General features: G+C 46.4%; 1 protein-coding gene across 1 annotated transcript; it reads right to left on the bottom strand.

The window, feature by feature from the left end:
- Positions 1-10,347: 10,347 nt before the first annotated feature.
- Positions 10,348-11,118, bottom strand: LOC120843908. Its single transcript, XM_040215379.1, has one exon. It carries the CDS (start codon positions 11,116-11,118, stop codon positions 10,348-10,350), a length of 771 nt encoding a protein of 256 aa, XP_040071313.1.
- Positions 11,119-25,576: the final 14,458 nt, after the last annotated feature.

The raw sequence follows: 25,576 nt of genomic DNA, 5'->3' as shown, positions 1-25,576 counted from the left end.
TGCACATAAAGACATTAATCACGTTTATTTTTCTTCGTTTCAACAAAATTTTAGTGCGGCCACACTTCGAAGGTAGTTTGGCCTCCGTGGAAGGAAACTCCTTAGTTTGAAGCCGAGTGCTGTGATCGCCATTAACCCAATATCAGTTATATATTTTGCAATCGGTTACTGCACAGCAGTTGTAAAAAATCAAAATCGAGCTTCTTCTTTGCATGGCATAACAAACACGCACTAGGACCTCTGTCTCTGTTTATGACAACACTCTGAACAATCGTTAAATTTCAAAATTTGTCGCTAAACCATAAACTTCCATCACACGAACCGGGCCGCTACACTAAACATAAACTCTGTAAGTCCCAGTTGCTAAGGTAAAACCTGCGCTTAACTGGGCGTCATCCGCTTTAATGAACTACAAAAATAATCATCAAAAGTCACGATGCGGAAACGAGAACAGAAGAACGAATATTTGTTTAATTTTGGTCGGTGATCGTCATTTTAGCGCGCACAACACTCATTCCAAAGTTCGTCGTCGAACTGGCGCTCGGAAACAGAAAGAAAGTAGCGTACTCACATGAGAGGTTAGTCAGCCAGCACGCAGGGTACTCTAAGGCGGCTTGTTTCAAATGACCAAGATGCTGGGTTGGAGATGAGAAATACCGCAAAAAACAGTAAAAAAATGATAAAAAAAAAAACGACCGGAAAAAAGGAATTTTTCCCGAGCAACGTCCAGTTTATGATGGAGCGCAGCAGATGGTACGAGCCACCCCACCAGCGTGCACGTCATGACTGCACGCCACTCTCGAAGGTCAGGTGACACTTACACAACGGTGCATTGGCTTCGAGGGCTCCTAGCAGCCTGGCAGTTTATGGTAAGATGCAACGGAGTCTACCGGCGCGATCGGTGTCCAGGCGCCTGAGCTTCTATGTGACACGCCACCCTTAACTTTACATTGCCGCTCCAGTCTTGTCAGCTCTGGGTTCCTCCGTGGCTTTCTGGAACAGCAGAACAAGCACCCCTGGGCAACACGTCGATTTTTTTTATTTTTTATTTTGGTGAACATGTTGTTACTTTCCTCTTTCCATGTGGAGTATCTTCTAGCCCAAGCAAAGCAAACAAACAATAACTAACTAGATTTTGGTTTATTGGCATAGTAAGCCAGCTCCTCCGAACCGAGTTTGAGGTGTCAGGGGCAGGTGGGCGTAGACGCGACATTGATTTATGTGTTACAATGTTTCTGGCTTGCCTCTACATCCTTGACATTTATTTAGATAAAACAGCGTCAGTGATGCCACCCATCACCCCGCGCAAAAAACAAGCGCAGTTGATATTTCATTACGCCGAACCGTTTTCTGGTGAACCGGTAATCGCCACGTGAGATTGTGATTTTGTTCCGGTTTGGGTTCAATATCAAATGTTCCATTACGGTATCGGTTTTTCTCCAGTTCGATTGAAAATAGCCGCTTTTGTCCGGTTGTCGGTTTGGGTTCAGGTTCCGTCCGACTCCGCACTTTCTTTTGGCATATACCGAGCACCCGAAGCACTATACTTATCCCATGTTGTACTACTCGCAGCTTGCACCCATCCGGGCAACCCGGACCCAGGCCACACAGTGACGACCAAGGCCCGCTACAACCCGGACACGGGCAAGTGCGAGACCACCTCGTCGGTGACCGGGCCCCACGACTGCCAGAGGTTCGAAACTAAGGCAGACTGCAAGCGGGACTGCGAACAGTGATGGCGAGAACTGTAGAAGACGCCCTGCGGTGATGGTGCAAATAAACCGACGCGCCATCCACGACTGTCTTCTAAATTCTTTTCCTGATCTGATAATGCACTGATGGGGAACGCGCGTCAGGGGGGTGCAGTCGAAAAAAGCACCAATATAAAAATTACCTATGATCTCCGAAGTCTTTTAACGCATTGAATGCAGTATATAAAGAGATCCTGAAATAAATTTCGAGCCGGGATAATTTGGGATTTTACTAATCGCATATTGCTTAGTGGGCGAAAAAAAATTGGGGAAACCTCAAGTACGTATTACCTCTTGTTTTGGCAGTTTTGTTTCTTCTTCTAACGTTAATTTTAAGAATGTCCGATTATACGCTCAAGACACACAGAACAGTCATAATTCTTGATTTTAATAAAAATATACAGCGCTTTCAGGGGAAAATGTATGGTCTGCACAACCTTTACTACGTCTTCATAATGAACCTAAAGAAGAATCAACACTTTCGTGGATTTCTGAATCTCAGGTACGTGTAGCGAAATGTGAGCGACGACTGGCTTAGGCTTATTCACACGATGAATCTTTTCAACGCGCCACAGTTTAGCGAAACCAATATTTCGCAAAATCGGCCTGTTCACGCGAGAAGTCTGACGCGCGAAACCTGTGACGTATTGACTCACGAGAATTTCGCTAAACCTTGTCACCTGCACCGAGAATACCAAGCGTTTCGCATCAAAAAGATATGAAGCACGCACAGTGTGAAGAGACAGTCTGTTTTATTAATTACACTCAATGAACTTCGTCAGATTCGGCTCGCTGGGTTTACTAGTCCCGCCAAACCCGGAAAAGACCGCGAACATCAAAGAACAGGCGGATAATATCGAAGCATTTCGGACATTTTTGTACCGCTAATAAAGAAAGTTATCCCCAGCCATCATGTTTATATGCGGTGCCTGCACTCGTCGCGACTGTTGATTAATCTGCACCGCGCCACCAACCAGTACTGCTAAAGCGCCGTTCATACACTTGTAACCGAGTAGGACCAAGACTCATCGCCCGTACGCACCGCTTCTCCGCTTGCCACTCGCCATTTTTTTTTTTTGGCTTTGGCTTGGATACGAAGTCGGCCAAAAATCAGACTCCTCTAAAAGCTCGCTCCTCCTCGAAGGTTCGACGTCATTGCGAAGTCGAGCGGCCATTGGCAGCGTCCGCGTTTCTCCTTCGGTTGATTGACAAACGTCGTTGAGGTTTCGGCGAAAAATTGCTCCAGAAGTGAGGAACACGCGCCACTTTTTTCGGAGGCACGCCACTTTTTCCGTCGCGTTCAGACGGGGAATCTGTTTCCCGAAATCTAGATTCGCGACACAAGATTCGTCAACAAGATGCATCGTGTGAATAGACTTTTAATCCCCCTTAACGAAGCTGGAACCGTTGCCAATAGCATCGTGTTCCTCATACGAGCGGGGAAACTGCAAGATAACGGGACGTATAGCGTCGCAGGCTAATCTCCTGCTTTGCAGTAAAGGGTTTAAGAAGACCGCTCGAGAGATTACGGTACAATCGTTTGAACGGTCGGTTGGCTTCTTGAAACGCTAATCTGAAATGTTGCAGCCGTTGCGGTCATAGCTCCAAAAACACGTACCAGCCAATGACACTGTCGTCTCATATGTCCTGTTGTCCCTTCCCCGAGAGCGATTGCGCTCTCGGTGAGGGGCTGAACAGGCCTGAAATATTATGGAGAGTGCTTATATCTTTAGTTTGATAGTTTGGCATAAACAAAAAAGCAAAAGACCGGATGTGGTTCTACGTGAGTTTGATTTGTGTTATAGCCGAAGTGTTTGCAGTCGACACTCGACTTGTGCCCATGAATCTTAGTTTCAAACTCGCTACTGTTTAGCTGGCCGTACACAAGAGCTGCCGCAAATGGATGCTTTGACCGCATTCATTTTGACCAAAAATCGATTTCTCTGCCCGTAAAATATCGCTTCCATTTGAGTGAACACCACCTTACAGAGGTTATTTCAAGACACCTATTGCATCCGCACACAAACAGCGCAAAAAAACAACAACAAATATTCGACAAAAAAAAAAAAAAAAAGCGTTTTCCGCGTTATTCTTCGACGGGCTTTGTGGGGAAGCGAACACATGGCTGCTCGGAACCACAGGTAAACGGGTTATTCTATAGACTACATTTGCAGGAATTTGTCGCCAAGCTTGACGCTGACTACCCTGCCGATGCCGCCGATGGCCGCACACCCTAGGCCACAAGCACAGCGTCACCTGCGTGTCAAATTGTGAGCCCCGCAGTGGAACTGCAACGGACTTCAGAATCGGCTCCTGAACTTTAAGAGCCATCTGCAGGAGCACCACTACGTGGCCGTTGAGCTGCAGGAGCCCAATACCTCAAAATGCCGGCTGCTGAGCTGCGTTTCAAGGACTATGTAACGTACAGCAGCCGACCCCGACGCGCGGTAGCGGCGCCTCGCGCCGTTCTTCTCGTGCGGCAAGAGATTACGCAGAACAGCCTCAACTATGTCGACCTCTCGTCAGAGATAGCGGAGTATGCGGCGGAAACCCTGACCGTCAACGGGCAAAACGTGCACGTGGTGTCTTGCTACATTGCGTGCGGCGTGCCCTGGGAGCCGTGGGCTCTGGTCACGATCCGATCGAGAGCAAGAAGGGAAGCGCTGGAGTGCGGTGACTTCAGCGCGCACCAGGAGAGCTGGGGGAGAAGACAACAATAAGGGGGAGGATACTGCAGGACACGCTGGACCGACTGAACTTCCGGAATCTCTCGAGCGGAGAGCCCACGCACGTTCATGCAGGGATGCAGCGCAGCGTCATCGACCCCACCCTCACGGCCCGAGCCCTGCGGCTGACCGCAACAGCGCAGCTCGACAGCTGAGGCAGTGACCGCATTCCCATAACCACCGGGAAGCCGGTCAAGGCTCCACCGAGGTGCTGTGGGTGGTACAGTGGGACGTCTACAGTGCTATGATAGACTCCGCACTGTGCTCAGTGTAGCGCCTCACCTCCGAATCCTGCCCTTGGCTCTCTGAGCGGCAACACGAAAAATGCAAGTGGCGTCCCACCGCCCCACTCACGATCTAAGCTGGCTCGAGCTGAGGGCCCAGTGGAGGAGCGCCCAACGTCGCTACTGGCGGACCCAAAAGCCGGAGGACGCAAAGTCCAACCGCCACGGAAAGCGAGACCCTCGGTAGGCGAGTGAGGGGGACGCGGGCTTGGAAGATGGCCAACGCGCTCGCGCGGAGGTCGGTGCAGCGCAACCCCGTGTAGTGCACAACGGTTGCACTCAAAATCATATTCCCCCAAAATGGTGTAGCTGCTGGCACACTCGTTGACGTCGGTCCCAGATGCACCCGCCCGGGGCTCGAACCCCTGGAATGGGGTGGCCTCGAGCTGCCCATTGCCCCACCAGTGCAGAACGCGGATGCAGCCTTCAAGCTGCAGCAGCTGCACCACGCCATCGCGCAAATCCCCGCCTCCTCTTCTCGCCGGGGATGGAGGGGATAACAGCACAGGCCTGGCGGACCTTAGACGAGTTCGTGCTTCCTCGGCTGCTAGACCTGATCAACGCGGTCTGGATCACGACGGACATCCCCGTTGAGTGGCACACAGTGATCTCCATCCCACTGCTCAAGGCGGGCAAAGATTCAAGCCAGCCAGGCGGACAGGCTTGTACACGCCGTGCCTCGGAAAGACGATGGAGAGGATTCTTCTACGCCGTCTTAAGTACCACCTCGAGACAGCCGGCGCCCGGCCGAACTCCATCTGCAGCTTCCTGGACATCAGCGAAGCTCCCGACGTGCTGCCCCGTTTCAACATCATCTCTGCCCTGCGTAGCCTGTCGTTCCTTGGCCGTCCCGTGGCATGCGTGCGCGCGTTTCTGGGCAATCGCACGATGCAGGTACGGGTGCACAGTGTTATAAGCGAACAGCGGAGCATAGCTCGGGGGGTGCCGCAGGACACTGTCCTCAGCCCCCTGCTCTTCTCGGTCGCCATGTTCTTGCTGCCGGCAAACGCGGCGGTAAGGTCCGTCCCGTTCTTTTTTATCGACATGGCCGTCTACGCGGACGACGTGTCACTGTGGGGGACGGCCAGGTGGCACCGCCAGAGGCCGACGGTTCAGTAGCTTCAGCGGGTCTTGGACAACGTTCTTCACCGACTCTGCCAGCTGGGACTGGCCCTGTCACCAGGCAAGACGTAGACGCTCTCCCAGGCACCGAGGCTCGGCACCTTTCAGCACACCCTCAATATTATCGGTAATGCAGCGCCCTGCGACGGGAGGGCCACCAACCTCGGGGTGCAACTGGACGAGCGCCTCTACTGGTGGTCGATGGTGAGGGACGTAATCCAGGTCATGCGAGACAAGACCAACGTCCTACGCTCGCTCGGAGGGACGATGTGGGGCACATCGCAAATGTTGCTGCTGCAGATGCACCAGAACTGACTTTCTCCCACCACACGTATGCCCTCCCGCTCGCCAGGCTGCGGGATATGTAGCTGGAAGAGACTTGGCAATGGTCCAACACGTGGCGCTGCACGTGGCAGTGCGCGAAGAAGGGTGGTTGTTTGGGCGAGTTGGTTTGACATCTTATACAATCTTGTGCGCGACAAAGACAAACTGCCCTTTCTCGCGCAATGCGCGAGAAAGGGCAGTTTGTCTTTGTCTTTGTCTGTCTTTGTCTTTCTCGCGCAATGCGCGAGAAAGGGCAGTATTTTCTCGTAAAGCAAGGACTATTTCAAACATTTTTCGAATTTGAGGTCGATTTTTTTAAAAAAACGTACCTTTTATTTCGCTAATTGTTTTTCTCTATCTACCTATCGCAGTACTTTATGGAGTAAAATAAACAGAAAATGCAGTATTCTGTTTGTATGGCGGCTATAAAAGCTCACATTTTGGTTTTCATTCAGTTGTCGCCATATAAAACAAGTGACTCACAAAAATAAACTAACTCGTAATTAACTCCGCTGCGTGACCTTATCAATATATTTGATTAGGTAACACAGCAGAGCTTTAAATCACCGTAAAGCTCCGATTAAGCTCTTTCTTTTGAGTATAATTTCAATATTTCGAGCTAAACATATAACGCGGAACATATATAATATTTAGAAAAACTTACAAGTTTGAAATCGATTTTCCAAAAAAACTTAACTTTTATTTCTTTCATTTTTATTCACAGTTAGGTAATATAGGAGTCTGTCGGGAACTACCAACAGAAATTGTAATATATTGTTTGTATGGCCGCTATTAGGACTCGAATCTCGCTTTATGAGTGTTTTGAACGGGACTTCGCATAGACGGTCAGCTGAGCAGAATTTTGACCTATGATAGGTTTTCTATTTAATGTTAGTGCGTACCTCAATATCTGAGCGTAAAAGCCAGTGAAGCAAAAATATTTATCCTAACAATATAATAATAATAATAAATCTTTATTTTGTTTCATCACTGAAACGGGGGACCAAGACAAAAAGCTGCTGCAGCAGCTTGACGGAGGTCCTGGCCCCCTTTACAGCAGGCGATTCCTAAGCAATTTCAAAAACGAACAAAATAGCTACATTGAGAGAAAGAACACTATTTTAAATGTACAGACCACAGATCAAACAAAAACAAGAGAACAAATAAAATTAATACATTCATTGTGGTATACAATGGTACGGTGATCCTTGTGCCTTAGCTGTACCTAAGAAAACAACCCTAAAATAATGCTCGTACCTCTGCCAGCGTCATTGCATGAATATCAACACCTTTTAAAAATAATTCATTTAACAAAGTAGTTAATTGGTAATTTAGCGTGTGGTCATAATATAATGTATGTGATGGTGAAACAAACCATTTTTCTTTAGGGCGGAGTTGATATGAGGAAGTGAAAAGGACTAGGTTACATAACTCCTCAAAAACTTTATTTTTAAACTGCGTAGACTTCTTGTACGCCACAAGAAGTCGGGACCTGTAAATATTTGAAATTGGTTTTATATTAAACAATAAAAACAAGTGTTCAGTATGATCACAGTATGAAACATTGGCAATAGCACGCACAGCTTTCTTTTGTAAAATATGTAGTTTATTTATATTTGTTTTTGTTGTATTTCCCCAAACTAGATGACAATAATTAAGTTGGGAATATACCAAAGCATTGTAAAGTTGGAGCTTAACACAACGAGGTAGCAACGATTTAAACTTGGTTAGCAACCCCACTGTTTTTGACAATTTAGACGAAAGATTATCAACATGTTTATTCCAAGACATACTATTTGTAAACCAAACACCCAAAGTCTTAATAGTGTCGACAAATTCAATTTCTTCATTGTTCAAAATCAGTGGGTTTGGGATCATAACTGTAGCATGTTGACTTTTAAATAAAATGGCCTTGGTTTTTTTGCGAATTTAACTTAAGGTGATTATTTTTTGTCCATTTTGCTACACGTTCAAGAACGGTATTACATTTAGTTACTAGAGTACAAATATCTTTATCGGAAAAGAAGATGCTAGTGTCATCAGCATATATTATGAACTGAACTTTAAGATCCCGATTTACATTCACAATATCGTTAATATAAAGAATAAAAAGGAGGGGGCCTAAAATGCTGCCTTGGGGTACACCATTTGTTATTTTTGAAATATCAGATTTAAAGTTAAATATAGACACGAACTGGGTACGATTCCGTAAGTAAGATTGTAACAAACTTAATATTTTCCCACGAATGCCATAGTATTCTAATTTTGCCATGAGGACATTGTGATTTATCGTGTCGAAGGCCTTAGAGAAATCTAAGTATATACCGATCATTAATAAGCGATTATCTAGTGCTCTTAATATTATTTATTTTTGTTTTAGTAATGCTAACTCAGTTGAATAACTTTTACGGAAACCAAATTGAGAATTTGTTATTAAAAGGTATTTCTCAAGATGAGAGACAATTCTATTTGAAACGACTTTTTCGAGTGGCTTAGAAAATACTGGAAGTATGGAAATTGGTCTAAAATTGTTAATATTATTTAAATCACCACCTTTATGCAATACACTAACTTTGGCAATCTGCATTTTGATGGGAAACTCACCGCACTCAAGTGCAAGATTGAATATATAAGTTAGGTATGGTGCTAGGATATCTAGAACATACTTTGCTGGCTTTATTTGCATATTGTATGCATCAATACTTCTACTATTGTTTAGACTCATACATATATTATATACTTCGGATACATCAGTAGGAAAAAGAAATATAGAATTAGGCAAGGGTGAAGGCATGCACTGAAGTGCATTATTTACAGTAGTAGTAGAAACAGGAGATGTGGTATGATTTACAAAATAGTTATTAAAAGCATTCACCATATCCATCCCCGATATTATACAGCCATCTATGCTAATTTCAACTGGCATAGAAACCTGTGGTTTGTAGTTAAGCAATGTTTTGAGTCTTTGCCACATCACGTCACTTTGACGTATATCATCGATATTAAACATATTAATGTAATAATCTTTCTTCGCTTGTCGCAGCGTGCTTGTTAGTTTGTTTCTATATTTCTTAAAAATCAGAAGTTTCGAGGCTTCCCTAGATTTCAAAAACTGACCATATAAGTTGTTTTTCGTGCGAATCATAGTGAGAAGTTTAGGTGTGACCCAAGGTTTGCGAGAGTTTTTGGAGGGTTTTACGGTTTTAAATGGAAAATATTTACCATATATTCGAATATACAAGTCCAAAAAAGAATTATAAGCATCATCTACCGATGAACTTTCAAAAATAACAGACCAATTTGTATGTTCAATTTCATAGCGGAAAGCATCTAACTGGCGCTGCGTGATAGGTTGGCATGTAATCGTCGAGCTAAGGTAACGTTGTCTGAAGTGACGTTTTTCTACCGATATAAAAATTGGAAGGTGATCACTGATATCTGATGAAATGACGCCGGCAGAGAGTACGGAATGTTCGTGGTTTGTAATAAACAAGTCAAGAAGAGAAGTTTTTGTACTTGTTACTCTTGTAGGGTTCTTGATGACATTAGAAAAACCAAAGGATTGAAACTGAGTTGTAAACGCAAATTGCAAGTTACTATCAGTAAACAAATCAATATTAAAGTCACCAGCGATGTAAGATCTATAGTTATGATCATTTACAAATCCACAGAGCTCTTCAAAACATTGAATAAAAGGCGCAAAGGCAGCACTTGGGGGACGATAAACTACGGAAAATATAGTATCATTAACAAGACAGTCAAAATTTCATACCATTCGGTGATTATTGAAAACTGCTTTAATATTTCGTACCTCATATACTTCTTCAGTAACATAGCGACACCACCGCCTCTTTTTCCAGCTCTATCAACGCTGATATGATTGTAGTCGGGCAAAATGAAATAATCTGCACTGCTTGTATACCACGTCTCGGAAAACATGATAACACTTAAGTGCGGTCCGAATTCATGAAACAGATTATGCAACTCATCATGCTTGTTTTTTATTGACCTAGTATTCATATGAAGAAACGTATCTGATAAGGAATGCTTTTCTTCCAGAAAATCATAGAAGTCGAGGGGCGTAAAAAAGTTCTCAGACATCAAAAAAGAAAAATAACAAAATCAAAAACTAATTTCTGTCTACGCAATCTTGGAAAGGTCGTCTTCACTGGTTATCAAAATGACGTCGCTAGTCTCATTTTTTCGCATGAAAATTCTGCTCTGGGACACCCAGGCCAACTTCCATCCCTTTTCCTTTTTGCAGCGGATCGCTTTGCTCAACAAGATTTTGTTTTCGAGACATAAATGTTCGTTTATATAAACTGGCACAGAGGTCTCAAAACCAAGGTCAGCGCTCGTAAGCCTTCGTTTTTTTGTCTTTGACAAGACTTCATCTCTGACACTACGTCGCACAAACTTTACAATCACATTTTGTACCCCCTGGGTTTTCGAAGGTACACGATGCACAACATCAATGTCAGCGGGGCACACCTGAACCCCTGCACAACCAGCGAGCTTAGCGACGAGGGTCTCAAGGTCTTCGTTTGGGTTCTGTGGGAGTCCCTTGATTTCCAAATTATTTGTTCGACTGTATTGTTGGAGGTCAAGAAGCTCCTTTTTTACCGTACAAAGCTCGTCAGCAAGCCGCTTGTTTTCAACTTTTAGAGCATCCTGTTCAGCTCTCAGTTCTTTAATCTCTTTGACTGCGGCAGCAAGGTCTTTTTTGAAATCCTCGAAATTTTTATTCATAAAGTCCATAGACCGATTTACGCTCTCCAGTTCTGTCCCTAATTTTGTGTTCATGGTATTAATTTCATGGCTTAGTTTAGTGTTCATATCATCCAGCTTAGTAGAAACCTCGGCTAGGATCTTCACCACTTCCTTTACGGTTGAAGGTTGTTTTTCTGCCATGCTAACTACAAGCAACACAAAGAAACAACACCTGGGCGATCCAGACAACCACAAAATAATAAATTCAAAAACCAATCACTGTACCCACCTGCAAGTACAGAAGATTGATGAGACTTGGGCAGAAGCACACGTGTCTGGATCGCCCGCTGTGATGGGGTAGACCACGCCGAGCACTTTCTTATATAGGCTCAAGTCCTGGAAAGACCGACGTCACCGGAAATGCGGCGCAGACCTCCACTCAAGAGTGCAGAGGCCACAGATGTAAAGCGGGCAGATAGGACCACGGTGTTTGCTTAAAAAAAGGTGTCGTGATGACTTGCAGCTTGAAGGAAGCGCTGCGGCACAGCCGATAACTTTCACCGATCGCCGTTGCAAGGTCCAGATTCTGCAAGTACAGAAGATAGATAAGACTTGGGCAGAAGCACACGTGTCTGGATCGCCCGCTGTAATGGTCGACTGTATTGTTGGAGGTCAAGAAGCTCCTTTTTTACCGTACAAAGCTCGTCAGCAAGCCGCTTGTTTTCAACTTTTAGAGCATCCTGTTCAGCTCTCAGTTCTTTAATCTCTTTATTAATATTTATTTACTTGGCACGGTGGTGATTTGCAAGGTGTGCGAGCTTCGCCCTATGTATTGATGGAGAAGATGCGTAACATCTAGACACCCGGACAAACTTAAGTCAAGATGGAGAAGTCTAAGTAACCCGGCATAAATCACTGAAAATAAAAATGAAACCTAAACGCAGGACTAACACATTTTAAGCCTTACACGCTACGAAATGCTCGTTATTTTATGAAAGAGTCCGTACGTGCACAAAATAAACCGTACTTCCTAAGCGTCAGATACTCAATTGCACATATTTATATGCAATAAATATCTGTTTGACATAAGAAAATATGACAATTGCATATCAAGTTCGGTATTTCAAACTCAAAGCCGGAAGCGAAAGGCCCCAGAGGAATATTCTAACGATCTGGATTCCCCTGGATGGGCAGGAAGTAAGCGCTGTGCACTCACTTGTGGATACGGACTTCTAAACTTTTTTCACGTCCACTGCTCCAAATTTAATGATTGTTTATGGTTGCATATTGAGATAACTGCTAACGATAAATAGAAAACCTTACATAGGCCAAAATTCTGCTCAGCAGAGCGCCTGTGCGAAGTCCCGTTCAAAACGCTCATAGCACGAGATTCGAGTCTTAATAGCGGCCATACAATTGCAATTTTTGTTGGTAGTTCCTCTTATACTACTATATTACCTAACTGTAAATAAGAAATAAAAGGTGTTTTTTTTTTTTTTTTAAATCGACTCCAAACTTACTAGTTTTTCGAAATATTAATTTTTCAGGCACATGTTGCACATTATATATTTATTGCAAAATGTTCAAAGTATACTCAAAAGAAAGAGCTTAATTGGAGCTTTATGGTTATGCAAAGATAATAAAAATATGTTGAGTAGGTCACACAGCACAGCTTGCCGAACTTCAAATATCGTCGCAGAAAGGCGATTTGATAATAATAATAAAAAAAAAACCGTAAGGATTTTATGATCTTGACACATAATTAGCATAAAAAAAGAATACGTCTAGAGTGTTCCCGAAAAATGTATATTTACGTAGCGTAAAAAAGTAGGGATAAGGGATGGGGTGAAATATGGCACCCCCGATAAGCTGGAAAAACGTCAGTTTCTACCTTGGCCGCTTCAACGGTCCATAACTTGAGAAAAAAAAAATCCGACGGTCTAGCCGTTTGCGTCGTTTTTATTTTAGGAATCGCCCCAGAACATATATTTTTTAGACAAAAATTAAAAATTCGACCCAAAATTCGTGCCTGAGTTGAGATGAAAACACCCGTAAAATACCTTTGTCAAGCAAAAAGGTGCTACTTGGGACGAATAGGAAGATGTTTGAATGATAGATTACGAAAACATTCGTATTCGCTCGGAGCCACGGTTGGGGGGGCTTTTGCCAATTCATTCCAGACAGAGCAAATATCGGCTTAACTTTGGCAGGGTCACCGTTCTTTGCGCGCACAAGGATAGGGAGGCGAGAGAGATTATAGAGGCCTTCCACGTTTCGTGTCATGGTCATTCTAAACATTTTCACACCCTTATTGGTGTGAATGTCATGGGTCACAACTCACCCCATATTGGTGTACAAAAACGCCCTAGAAAAAAGGTGTTATTTCTCACACCCTCGAAAACCGGTGTAATTCTTACACCCCTCACAGAAAGGTGTGATTCTGCTCTACACCATTTTATTGGGGTGCGATAGCAGCAGTACACCCTTCCAAAAGGATTTACTGCAGCTAGAAGATCATGGTGAAAAACCCCCAGACTAGTGACAAAAATTGGAAACACACAACTCTGTCCAAAAACATTTTGAGAGAGTGTTGTTGGGACAAAACTGGGACAACACAACACTGTCTCAAAAGCTTTTGAGACGTGTTGTGTTGTCCCGACCTTTTGTCCTTTTTTCGCCAATATCCTTCACCAGCTCTACTGCGCAGTAACTCTCACTTCATTTAGCTGCAGGAGGTAATACAAAATGTTAACACATCCACAGCATAAAGCGCTGACCCCCGCAGCACTTCATCAAAAAGTATTTACAGAGAAATGATTGCTAACAAGTTGAAACATGTAGACCACTTTATTTTTTTCAATCCAGAAGAACGTGCGTAGATCTTATCCTCTTCTGTCGCGAATTCGCGACAAACCAATGTCAAACCTCAAACGCGAGCATTTGTGACGTAATGTTAAGTGTTCGTGAGAAAGCTAAAAAAATTCGTAGAGGCTGAAAATAAATGCCCTCAATCTTTTAGTAAGGCTTCCTTCGCCTAAACCTACTTTAATGTTGTCTAGCACTGGTGACGTAAGCAAAACTCGGAGGGCGGTCAAAGACGGAACGTTAGGGAGTTGCTTGGAACGTAAGCGGCAGTTCATGTTTGTAAACAGTAAAATGGTTTATTGAGATGGAAACAGGACTACTAAGAAGCATGCTTGCAGAGTACTTACAAATAAAACACCGATCTCATGTAATCCGTGATAGATGCACAATTCAATTCCGGCGGCACAGAACAATTCACAAACACAAACGTCGAGGATGAAGGCGGTCGCTCACATTGAACGGAAGTCTTGCGGTCACCGATGAGCAGCTCTCTGTCGAAACGCGTCCAACAAACACATCACAATAATTCCATGGACATCGACGAAATAAACGACCAGTAGCAAAAGGTCAGTATGGACGTGTACCGGCCGTTCCAGGCGAAGAAATCACGACTGCGACTGCAACTCACGAAAAACAGGAGAGCACTGACGCCTGACGAGCGCCCTTTTTGGAAACCGGACCTACGTGGCCCCTACAACTCACCATAACTTGGAATACAGCAAAGACTACGGCCCCAGTGAGCCCATCAGCGCGTTAGAGCGAGTCACGTGAAAAATTTTCGTCCAAGCGTTTTTGTCCTATGGAGAGTGGTCACGTGTTTCGCACCACCCCTCTGATTTGCTAGGAGCGGCCTTCGCACTCGCTCACAGCCACACGAAGACAAAAAGAAGGTGTGGAGGCGTAACAGAGGACGAGGTCAAAGGAAGATGGACAAAGCAGCTAATCTCCCTCTGCTGCTTTTTATACATATTTCCAAGAATATGTCTTGGAAAATCTCTTCCCTCGATCCAAGGGAAGAAAAATAATTTGTGAAAAGCGTCATTGATTTCGAGAGTAGGTTTTCCGGGATTCCCCTTGACATCCAAGCTAACCCTAAATCATCGGACTGTGATGCTGGGTAGCTGTTTACGTGTCGCTCGCTACATTGCATATTGTTTTTGACGTTTTTAAGAACTCTTGGTCGTGACTTCTTGTTGCGTATTCACACCCGGGTTCTTCTGGGCAGCACTGCGTCATCTACGACTGTAACAACAACCAGCGTAAACAAAAACTCGCTGCTGACAGCCTGTGCGTGGAGCGCAACATTCAGCAGGGAAAATGTGGCTGCCACATGTTTTTACTCCACCGATTTTCTGCGGACGGTAATTTGCGTCAACAGTGGTTAAGTGCTGTAAACCGAAAGGGGCTTTCACCTTCCGAGCCTTCTCGTGCGTGCTCTCGCCATTTCGTCGACGGTATGCGGACGACAAAAACCCCGTCGCCGAATGTCGCCCTCGGATACAACCGAAAAGTTCGTGCGCTTTGTTTGACCCTTTGCGCCTAGATACTTCATCTTTATCCAGCAGCATCCTATCTTAAAGTCATCGGAATGAGACGGAGCACGAATCTCCTTTTCATTTGCTTTTTCGTATTGGCTGCGTTTAGAGTGCCGCCCGACTAGACTCCACTCGCGCCCAGGGCCGTCCCAAAAGAAAATAGGACGGCGCGTGTATCACTGGGGAGCGTGTTAACCTACCTCTCGCCTGCTTTCACTTCGCTTCGCGGCCGACCGTCTGCGGCTGCTAACTACAAAATCATTAACCAACTTTGCCCCGTCGTACACGCGGCGTCCAGCCGGCAACCGGGATCCCATACCAGTTAACTCAACAAAGTTTCGGTGACTTTTTTTTTTCTTCTTATCTTAGTAATAATTGTAAAGAAAAAAAAGTAACGATCGCCAGATGTTAAAAAAAAAAAGAAAACAAGAAAAAAAAAGTGAAAGCCATTTACAACTCCCTGTAACGCCGAATTGGAGCGCAGCTCTTGAGGAGGAGGAGTGAAGGGTACTGAGGGGAGGGTAGACCCTTCCTCCTCCTCGTCCTACCCTCATTCTTTAATATGCTCCAGGGGGGTCACGTGACCTCGGGGGGGGGGTGTCACGTGACTTCGGGGAGGGGGGTCAAGTGACCTCGGGGAGGCGTGACCTGGGGGGTCACGTGACCTTGGGGTGTCACGTGGGGGTCACCTTGGGGGTCATGTGACCTTGAGGTGACCTTGGGAGGGGTCACGTGACCTCAGGGGGTTACGGGACCTGGAGGGGTCACGTGACCTCGGGGGTCACGTGACCTTGGGTTCACGTGACCTTCAGGGGTCACGTGGGGGTCACGTGACCTTGAGATGACCTTGGGGGTCACGTGACCTTGAGATGACCTTGGTTACGCCAACGGCGACGCCGCTCAAGCCGGAAACGGGCGCCTAAGAGCTGCGCTCTAAAAGGGCCTTCACGCGGGATCGAACCAGGGCTCCGCTGCGCATGAAGCGGACACTTTTCCTCTGAGCTAAGTTAGAGCTTCAAAAACCCGGTTTCGGACAGCTTTTGAAGGCGCGAGTGGATTACAGTCATTTCGGGTAAAGTATAGTTCAGAAACATTTCTTTTGGTTTCCTGTTTTTCAAGGCTCTGACTGACTGACTGCTGTCATTTCAACGCTCTGCGAGGCGGCTGTCAGACGGCACTCTAGACTAGGTTTTGTAGCGTGAGCTACACTGGCCGAGGTTGAGCAGTTTCGCGTGGCTCGCATAATGAGCCATGCTCCGTGTTGCGCATGCGCGAGGAGCAGTGACCTCACACGGCGCACAGCTGGCGCGCCATAGCTGCCGTCACCGCGCGCTCCGCCGCCGCTGCGCCCGCCTCGCCGGTCTGCATATTCCAGAGGATTGACGTCATAGCCGCAGCAGACGCAGTGGCACCGCCGCGTGCCCAGCTGTGCGCCTCCGTTTCGCAGTAGCCAAGTCTGATGCAGCACCGGGGCCGCTTGGTAGCGCCTCTCATTTTGTGCGCATAACCTCACGCAACGTATATCAAGGCATAGCCGAGCTAAGCCATAGCAATTTTTTTTTTTTATTTTCAAGCTCACGCTCACTTTTGTGGCTCAAGATCCATGTCGCGAGATCCACACCCGTGAGCAGCCATACCGTCTACGCCTCCTTGGCGCTTCGTGCACGGCGTTTTTGCCGACCATTACAGGGCACGCCGGGCAAAGCGGGTGTCGGCGCGTATTCACGGATCGCATTTCATTGCACTGCAGGGTTAAAAAAATCATTCTCTACAGGTTGTTTTTGGACGGCAACGCCTGTGCCGCGGGCATGGGCACCCACCTTCAGAAAAAAAAGGTGACTTTGATATGAAAACTTAGAACTGCTCGTAGCACTTTGCATATTTATGTTACAGAAAGACGAAGCCCCCGATGGTGCCCATGACAATACACAGGGGAATGCTTGAAAAAAGCACCTTGCATCCGTCCTGCTAATGGAGATTATAAGCCAATAGCACACAATTTTAAAAATCTTATTAACATATCACAATTATAACTTTCTGTCAACATGGCAGTTCAATTCATTTTAGATGCTCATATAAGAACCTTTTGCCTATTCATTGCATTTCTTCATTGCAATGCAATGATGGACCAATCATTGCATTTGTCCAGGTTACAAACATCCTCGTCATGTAACCAGATATCTTCTCGAACATTGACGAAATCCTTGATGTTGGTCTATTTATGACATGCTGCAGTTGCTGTATACACCTTTTTCCTTTAGTCTCGTACCCAGCCACGTTGTCCCCAAATCCGGTATACGTTCCGAAAAAGAAACAAAAAAAACACGAGATTTCAACCCGGAAAAAGAAAAACAATATAGGAAGGGCATAACAAGAATGAATGACGGTTGCAATTAAAATGTTAACATGTTCTACTGGCGAGGCGAAAGGAAAGCGATGTTTTCACGCATACCGGAAGTTCCAGAATTAAAGATGCCGGCGCCCACGTAGAAAATGTGTATAAATGCTATAATACAACAAGCCTTCCGGCCGAGGCCGCAGATATGCTAAATGCTCTGTGTTGGCCTCTCTTTCACTGGTTCGTTGTGTTTAGCCCGTTTATCATTTTACTGTGCAAAGCCAATTTTGAGGCCGCCAGCCATGCGCAGCGTTGGCAAGAGGTATCGTGTTAATGATTACAACTTATATTTTTAGTAGGACACTTCGAAAAGCGACCAAGCTGCAATGGCAGGCGCGACGCAGGTAAAGAAAGATTTCAAGTTTACTTTCATGACTATTGATCACTGCAGGCAATCAAGATTGTAGCAGAAAATGCCACAACATGTTTTTCTCCAGCCCCCAGCTCTGACAGAGACTGGCAGTCTCCCTGCCCTGGCCACAGATGTGGTAAGCTCTTTTGAACGGCATCAGCGCACACGTGTGAAGAAAAGAGAAGAGACAGAAAAGAGCGCTTGCTCTTTTCTGTCTTTTTTTTCTTCTTCATACGTGTGCGCTAATACCGTTCAAATGTCTAACTACTAACTAGCCCAGTTATCAACCCTTTTACAGTGGTAAGCTCATTTTGAGGCTACCAGCCATGCGCATTCAGCGTTGGAAGGAGGTATCGTGTTAATGATTACACCGTGTATTTTTTAGTCGGAGGACACTTCGACGTGCGGCAAAGCTGCCACGTCAGGCGTGACAGAAGTAAAGAAAGTTTTTGTGTTTACTTTTATGACTATTGATCACTGCAGGCAGTCGAGAGCGTAGCAGAAAATGCCACAACCGGTTTTTTTCCAGTTCCCAGCTGTGACTGAGACTGGCAGTCTCCCTGTCCTGGCCACAGATGTGGTAAGCTAATTTTGTGGTTGCCAGCCATGCGCAGCTTTGGCAAGAGGCAGTGGTTCTCAACCATCGATATTTCGGGAACCCCTTGTGGATCGGCGGAGATGGGGAGGACCCGCTCGTAGTGAGAGGAGAGGAAAGGTAATGGTTAAACATAATATTGATTTAATAATTGAATATAACTAAGGGATAATGTGAAGACCTCTCTTATTAACATACACACGAAAACCTCGCCCGAAAACTGAAACATTTTATTTCGACCTGAAAGGAGACAACTTTTATCGCGGGCGTGAGTGATGAGACAGCGCCTCGCGGACCCCTAGAACGCATTCGCGGACCCCGATTTGAGAACCACTGGCAAGAGGTACCGTGTTAGTGATTACAACGTGCATTTTTTAGTTGGTGGACACTTCGACGTGTGGCCAAGCTGCCTCGTCAGGCTCGACACAGGTAAAGAAATCCTTCGTGTCTACTTTTATGACTATACTGATCACTGCAGGCAATCGAGATTGTCGCAGAAAATGCCACAACGTGTTTTTCTCCAGCTCCCAGGTGTGATAGAGTCTGGCAGTCTCCCAGCCCTGGCCGCAGATTTGGTTAGCTAATTTTGAGGCTGCCAGCCATGCGCAGTGCTGGCAAACGGTATTGTGTTGTTGATTACAACGTGTATTTTTTAGTCGGATGACACTTCGACTCGCGGCCAAGCTGCCATGTTAGGTGCGACACAGGTATAGAAAGACTTCGTGTTTACTTTCATGACTATTCATCACTGTAGGCAGTCGAGAGCGTAGCAAAAAATGCCACAACGTGTTTTTCTTCAGCTCCCAGGTGTGATATAGACTGGCAGTCTCCCTGCCCTGGCCACAGATGTGGTAAGCTCATTTTGTGGCGCAGCGTTGGCAAGAGGTATCGTGTTAATAATTACAACGTGCATTTTAGAGCGCAGCTCTTAGGCGCCCGTTCCCAGCTAGAGCGGCGACGGCGTCGCCGTCGCCGTAACCACGAGTAACCCTCGTGAGGGTTACGAGGGTTACTCTCACGAGGGCTACGAGGGTTACTAACCCTCGAAACCCTCACGAGGGTTACGAGGGTTAGTTACCCTCAAAAGGGTGACCCTCATGAGGGTCACGAGGGTTATGAGAGTTACCCTCACGAGGATTATGAGAGTTACCCTCACGAGGGTTACGAGAGTTGCCCTCACGAGGGTCACGAGAGTTACCCTCACGAGGGTCACGAGAGTTGCCCTCACAAGGGTTACTAGGGTTACCCTCACGAGGGTCACGATAGTTATCCAGGTCACGTGACCCCCCCGGGGCCACGTGACCTGCGGATACCCCCCGAGGTCACGTGACACCCCGTTGACGTCATCGCCACTGATGACGTCATCAGTGACGTTACTGATAACGTCACCGGCATCCGCATCGTCATCGTCGTCATCAGTGATGACGAAATCAGTGACGTCACTGATGACGTCACCGGCATTCCCATCGTCATCGTCATCATCCCTGATGACGTCATCAGTATCCGCATCGTCATCGTCACTGATGACGTCATCAGTGACGTCACTGATGACGTCATCGGCATCGTCGCGTGACCCCCATTTCACGTGACCCCCCCCCACGTCACGCGACATCCCAAAATCACGTGACTCCCACAAGGTCACGTTACACCCCCAAGGTCATGTGACCCCCGCCACCCGAGGTCACTTGACCCCCCTCCCCCCCCCCCAGTACCCTTCCCTTTTCCTCCTCAAGAGCTGCGCTCTAATTCGGCGTTACAGGGAGTTGTAAACGGCTTTCCTTATTTTTAGTCGGACACTTTGAGAAGAGGCCAAGCTGCAATGGCAGGCAAAGGTAAAGAATAATTTCATGTTTACTTTCATGACTATTGATCACTGCAGGCAATCGAGATTCTAGCAGAAAACGCCACAACGTGTTTTTTTCCAGCCCCCAGGTGTGACAAAGACTGGCAGTCTCCCTGCCCTGGCCACAGATGTGGTAAGCTCATTTTGTGGCTGCCAGCAATGCGGAGCGTTGGCAAGAGGTATCGTGTTAATGATTACAACGTGTATTTTTTAGTCGGATACTTTGAGAAGCGACCAAGCTGCAATGGCAGGCGCGACACAGGTAAAGAAAGATTTCATGTTTACTTTCATGACTATTGATCACTGCAGGCAATCAAGATTGTAGCAGAAAACGCCACAACGTGTTTTTCTCCAGCCCCAGGTGTGACAGAGACTGGCAGTCTCCCTGCCCTGGCCACAGATCTGGTAAGCTCATTTTGTGGAGCAGCGTTGGCAAGAGGTATCGTGTTAAGGATTACAACGTGTATTTTTTAGTCGGACACTTCGAGAAGCGGCCAAGCTGCAATGGCAGGCGCGACACAGGTAAAGAAAGATTCCGTGTTTACTTTCATGACTATTGATCACTGCAGGCAATCAAGATTGTAGCAGAAAACGCCACACCGTGTTTTTCTCCAGCCCCCAGGTGTGACAGAGACTGGCAGTCTCCCTGCCTTGGCCACATATGTTGTAGGCTTATTCTGTGGCGCAGCGTTGGCAAGAGGTATTGTGTTAAGGATTACAACGTGTACTTTTTAGTCGGACACTTCGAGAAGCGGCCAAGTTGCAATGGCAGGCGCGACGCAGGTAAAGAAAGATTTCGTGTTTACTTTCTGGACTATTGATCACTGCAGGCAATCGAGATTGTAGCAGAAAACGCCACAACGTGTTTTTCTCCAGCCCCCAGCTGTGACAGAGATTGGCAGTCTCCCTGCCCAGGCCACATATGTGGTAAGCTCATTCTGTGGCGCAGCGTTGGCAAGAGGTATCGTGTTAAGGATTACAACGTGTATTTTTTAGTCGGACACTTCGAGAAGCGGCCAAGTTGCAATGGCAGGCGCGACACAGGTAAAGAAAGATTTCGTGTTTACTTTCATGACTATTGATCACTGCAGGCAATCGAGATTGTAGCAGAAAACGACACAACGTGTTTTTCTCCAGCCCCCTGGCGTGACAGAGACTGGCAGTCTCCCTGCCCTGGCCACATATCCGGTAAGCTCATTCTGTGGCGCAGCGTTGGCAAGAGGTATCGTGTTAAGGATTACAACGTGTATTTTTTAGTCGGACACTTCGAGAAGCGGCCAAGTTGCAATGGCAGGCGCGACACAGGTAAAGAAAGATTTCGTGTTTACTTTCATGACTATTGATCACTGCAGGCAATCGAGATTGTAGCAGAAAACGCCACAACGTGTTTTTCTCCAGCCCCCAGCTGTGACAGAGATTGGCAGTCTCCCTGCCCTGGCCACAGATGTGGTAAGCTCATTCTGTGACGCAGCGTTGGCAAGAGGTATCGTGTTAAGGATTACAACGTGTATTCTTTAGTCGGACACTTCTAGAAGCGGCCAAGTTGCAATGGCAGGCGCGACGCAGGCAAAGAAAGATTTCGTGTTTACTTTCATGACTATTGATCACTGCAGGCAATCGAGATTGTAGCAGAAAACGCCACAATGTGTTTTTCTCCAGCCCCCAGGTGTGACAGAGACTGGCTGTCTCCCTGCCCTGGCCACAGATGTGGTAAGCTCATATTGAGGCTGCCAGCCATGCGCATGCAGCGTTTGAAGGAGGTCTCGTGTTAATGATTACAACGTGTATTTTTTAGTCGGAAGACACTTTGACGTGCGGCCAAGCTGCCACGTCAGGCGCGACACAGGTAAATAAAGATTTCGTGTTTACTTTCATGACTATTGATCACTGCAGCAGGCAGTCGATAGCGTAGCAGAAAATGCCACAACGTGTTTTTCTCTAGCTCCGAGGTGTGACAAAGATTGCCAGTCTCCCTGCCCTGGCCACAGATGAGGAGAGCTCATTTTCTGGCTGCTAGCCATGGGGAGCGTTGGTAAGAGGTATCGTGTTAGTTATTACAACGGGTATTTTTTAGTTGGAGGACACTTCGACACGCGTCCAAGCTGCCGTGCCAGGCGCGACACATGTAAAGAAAGATTTCGTGTTTACTTTTATGACTATTGATGACTGCATGCAGTCGAGATGGGAGCAGACAAGGATGCGACAACTGGTGTTTTACAGCTGGCTGATTCATCGACCGGTGGCAGCGACCAACCTGGCAGACCCTCTGCAGTGCAGCTGAGGAAATGTTGTGTGCTTATTTTTAAATCTATTCATATTAGGTCATCTGATGCAGTAACCTGTCAGCCAAAAGTAATTCCTCTTATTCCCGACTAGAGCATGTTAAACATAATATTCCAGCTTGTGCATTTTTTTTGGCAGTGAAGCTTTTTCAGTCTTTTCGGTTAACCCTTAGACGTCGTTCTACCAGTCGAGTCCTGTTAGTATTGCTAATTCGAGAAATACCATATTTTTTACAAAAGCGAGAGCCTCTCCCAATCTTTGTTGCATCTAGAAAACTCGGGGGGTAGAGAGCGCGACACTGTTAGCACGAACAAGCGATCGCCAGTTTTTGGTGTTTTTCTCTTAGAACCCAAAGGTTGCCAGCAAAGATATCATTGTTATAGAAAGAGGTAATTTAGGGCTCTAATATAAAAGCTAAAATTGTGTGCCCACTAATACTCTTTCCAAATAAAATGCGAAACGACGCCGATGTCGTGTTTGCGCTAAGAGTGTCGCGATGTGTACCTTAAGCTTATATTCCCCGTAAAAGATAATTGTTAACCCGACTGAAAATAATTTCAGCGTTAAATGGTTCAGCATTGTTTTGGTGCAGTTTGACCGATCATACTTAAAAAAAATCCTACTCATAATGTCTTCTGGCACTTATGTTCACACTTTATATCCCACGGGAAGATCAAGGCACTCAGTGGGAGCGCTTCCAGAGTGTGTGTTCATTCTGGAAGCGCTTCCACTGAGTGCCTTGATCACAGCCGACCAGTACCTCCAGCCGGCTTCCCGCGCACGGCTCTCTAAGACAAATAGACTTTCAGAAAGTGACATCGTTTTCTACACTGGCGTGTCAGGAGCAGTTTTTGAAAGCTTGGCAGGGGCTGTCACTGCTTTGGGTGCGAAAATTGGGCAGCTTTATCTTATGAGGCTTCGCCTTGGGCTTTTGTACGGCCATCTTTCAAGGATTTTTTATTTTTATTTTCGTGTCCAGTGTCGGCGACTTCGTAAAGGCCATGCTGGGAGGACTCAAGACGGTCATGGAGTCGGTCGTACTTTGGCGGCCAAGGAGTACACTCTCAGAAAAAAAGGTGTATTATTACACCCCTTGTCCCATATAATACACCCCAAAACTTCAATTCGACGTACAGCGCCCCATAATCGAACAGGCGGCCTTAAACTGTACGAGCGGCTTGATAGCCATGAGGTACAACTTATTAAGATAGCTGATGTACGTAATATCGCATACAAAAAATATTATCGAAGTTTTCTTGGCCGTACTGCGAAAGCTCCATATTTTCTTTCTGTGGTTTTTAATACGTACTTTAGCAATTTATAAAGTTGCATCGCACCGTTATCAAGCCCCTGGTAAAATTTGGTGCCGTCAGTTCGACTATAGGGCGCTGTACGTCAAAACGAAGTTTTGGGGTGTATTATATGGGACGAAAGGGTGTAAGGTGATACCCTTTTTTTTTAGAGTGTAGTATCCGCAGCAGCATGCCACAGTCGTTCATCGGCAACGGCAATGGCAGAACGACCTGCAATATTGATTATACCGAGGTGAACTTGCAGCGGCCGAGGAAGGTCATGCCTCAGGCGCAGACGTACACTAGCAATAAGACGGATAATACTGTGAAGTTCCATGTGGCCATTGCTCCAAATGGGTGCATTATGCACACTTCCGATGCTTACGGAGGCCGTGCCTCTGATAGCTCATCATGCGCGAGTGCGGCATCAATTACTACCTTGTTTGAGGTGACGAGGTCATGGCTGATCGTGGCTTTACACTGGAGTCCGAGCTGGAGGTCCAGGGAGTAAAGCTAAACTTGCCTGCTTTCACAAAAGGTACTCGTTCGATATCGACGTGTCCGGTGCTTACTCAGGTGTTTTTTTTTTCAGGTAAAGCACTACTCAGTAAACGGGACGTAACGATGTCAAGATGCATCGCAGCTGTCCGGATCCACGTAGAGCGGGCCACCAACCGGATGGAGACTTGTAGAGTCTTTAAGCAGCCTTTGCCCATCACATCCAAGAAGACCATTAGTGTCACGGTCTTTCTGATGGCCAGACTGTGCAACTTGAAGCCACCTCTGATTAGGGACAATGAGAGAAACGACTCTGATGTACTGCTGTGATGCACTCTCCTTACAAAAGACTAAGAATCAGACTTTGCTAATTTCGCTACACGCCGGAGGAAGAGATAATTGGAGGCTTCTGTAAAGTTGACGTTGTGACTGCTTCTCATGTTTTAGAGCGCAGCTCTTAGGCGCCCGTTTCCGGCTTCAGCGGCGTCGCCGTCGCCGTCGGCGTAACCGCGCGGTGCATTATGGGTAAATTTTTCCGAAGGGACCCGAGGTCCTCCCGAAGGAACCCGAGGTCGTCCCGAAGGAACCCGAGGTCCTTCGGGAGGACCTCGGAGGGACCTCGGGTTTCATGGGTAGGACCTCGGGAGGACCTCGGGTTCCTTCGAGAGGACCTCGGTAGGATCTCGGGTTCCTTCGGGAGGACCTAGGGTTCCTTCGGAAGATGCATGCAACAGGTTGCATGCAAAATGTTGCATGCAGCAGGCTTGCAACCCAGGTTGCATACAACTTGTTGCGTGCAACTGGCATGTAACGCGTTGTATGCAACCTGTTGCATGCAATCCAGGTTGCATGCAACCTGGTGATGTCATTGTCATCCGCATCGTCATCGTCATCATTACTGATGACATCATGAGTGACATCACTGATGACGTCATCGGCATCCGCATCGTCATCGCCATCATCACTGATGACGTCATCAATGACATCACTGATGACGT

This window comes from Ixodes scapularis, unplaced genomic scaffold (assembly GCF_016920785.2).
Source record: "Ixodes scapularis isolate PalLabHiFi unplaced genomic scaffold, ASM1692078v2 PGA_scaffold1__304_contigs__length_218370807, whole genome shotgun sequence".
NCBI lineage: Eukaryota > Metazoa > Arthropoda > Arachnida > Ixodida > Ixodidae > Ixodes > Ixodes scapularis.
The sequence above is the reverse complement of the archived record's forward strand: the minus strand, read 5'-3'. Positions and strand labels throughout refer to the sequence as shown.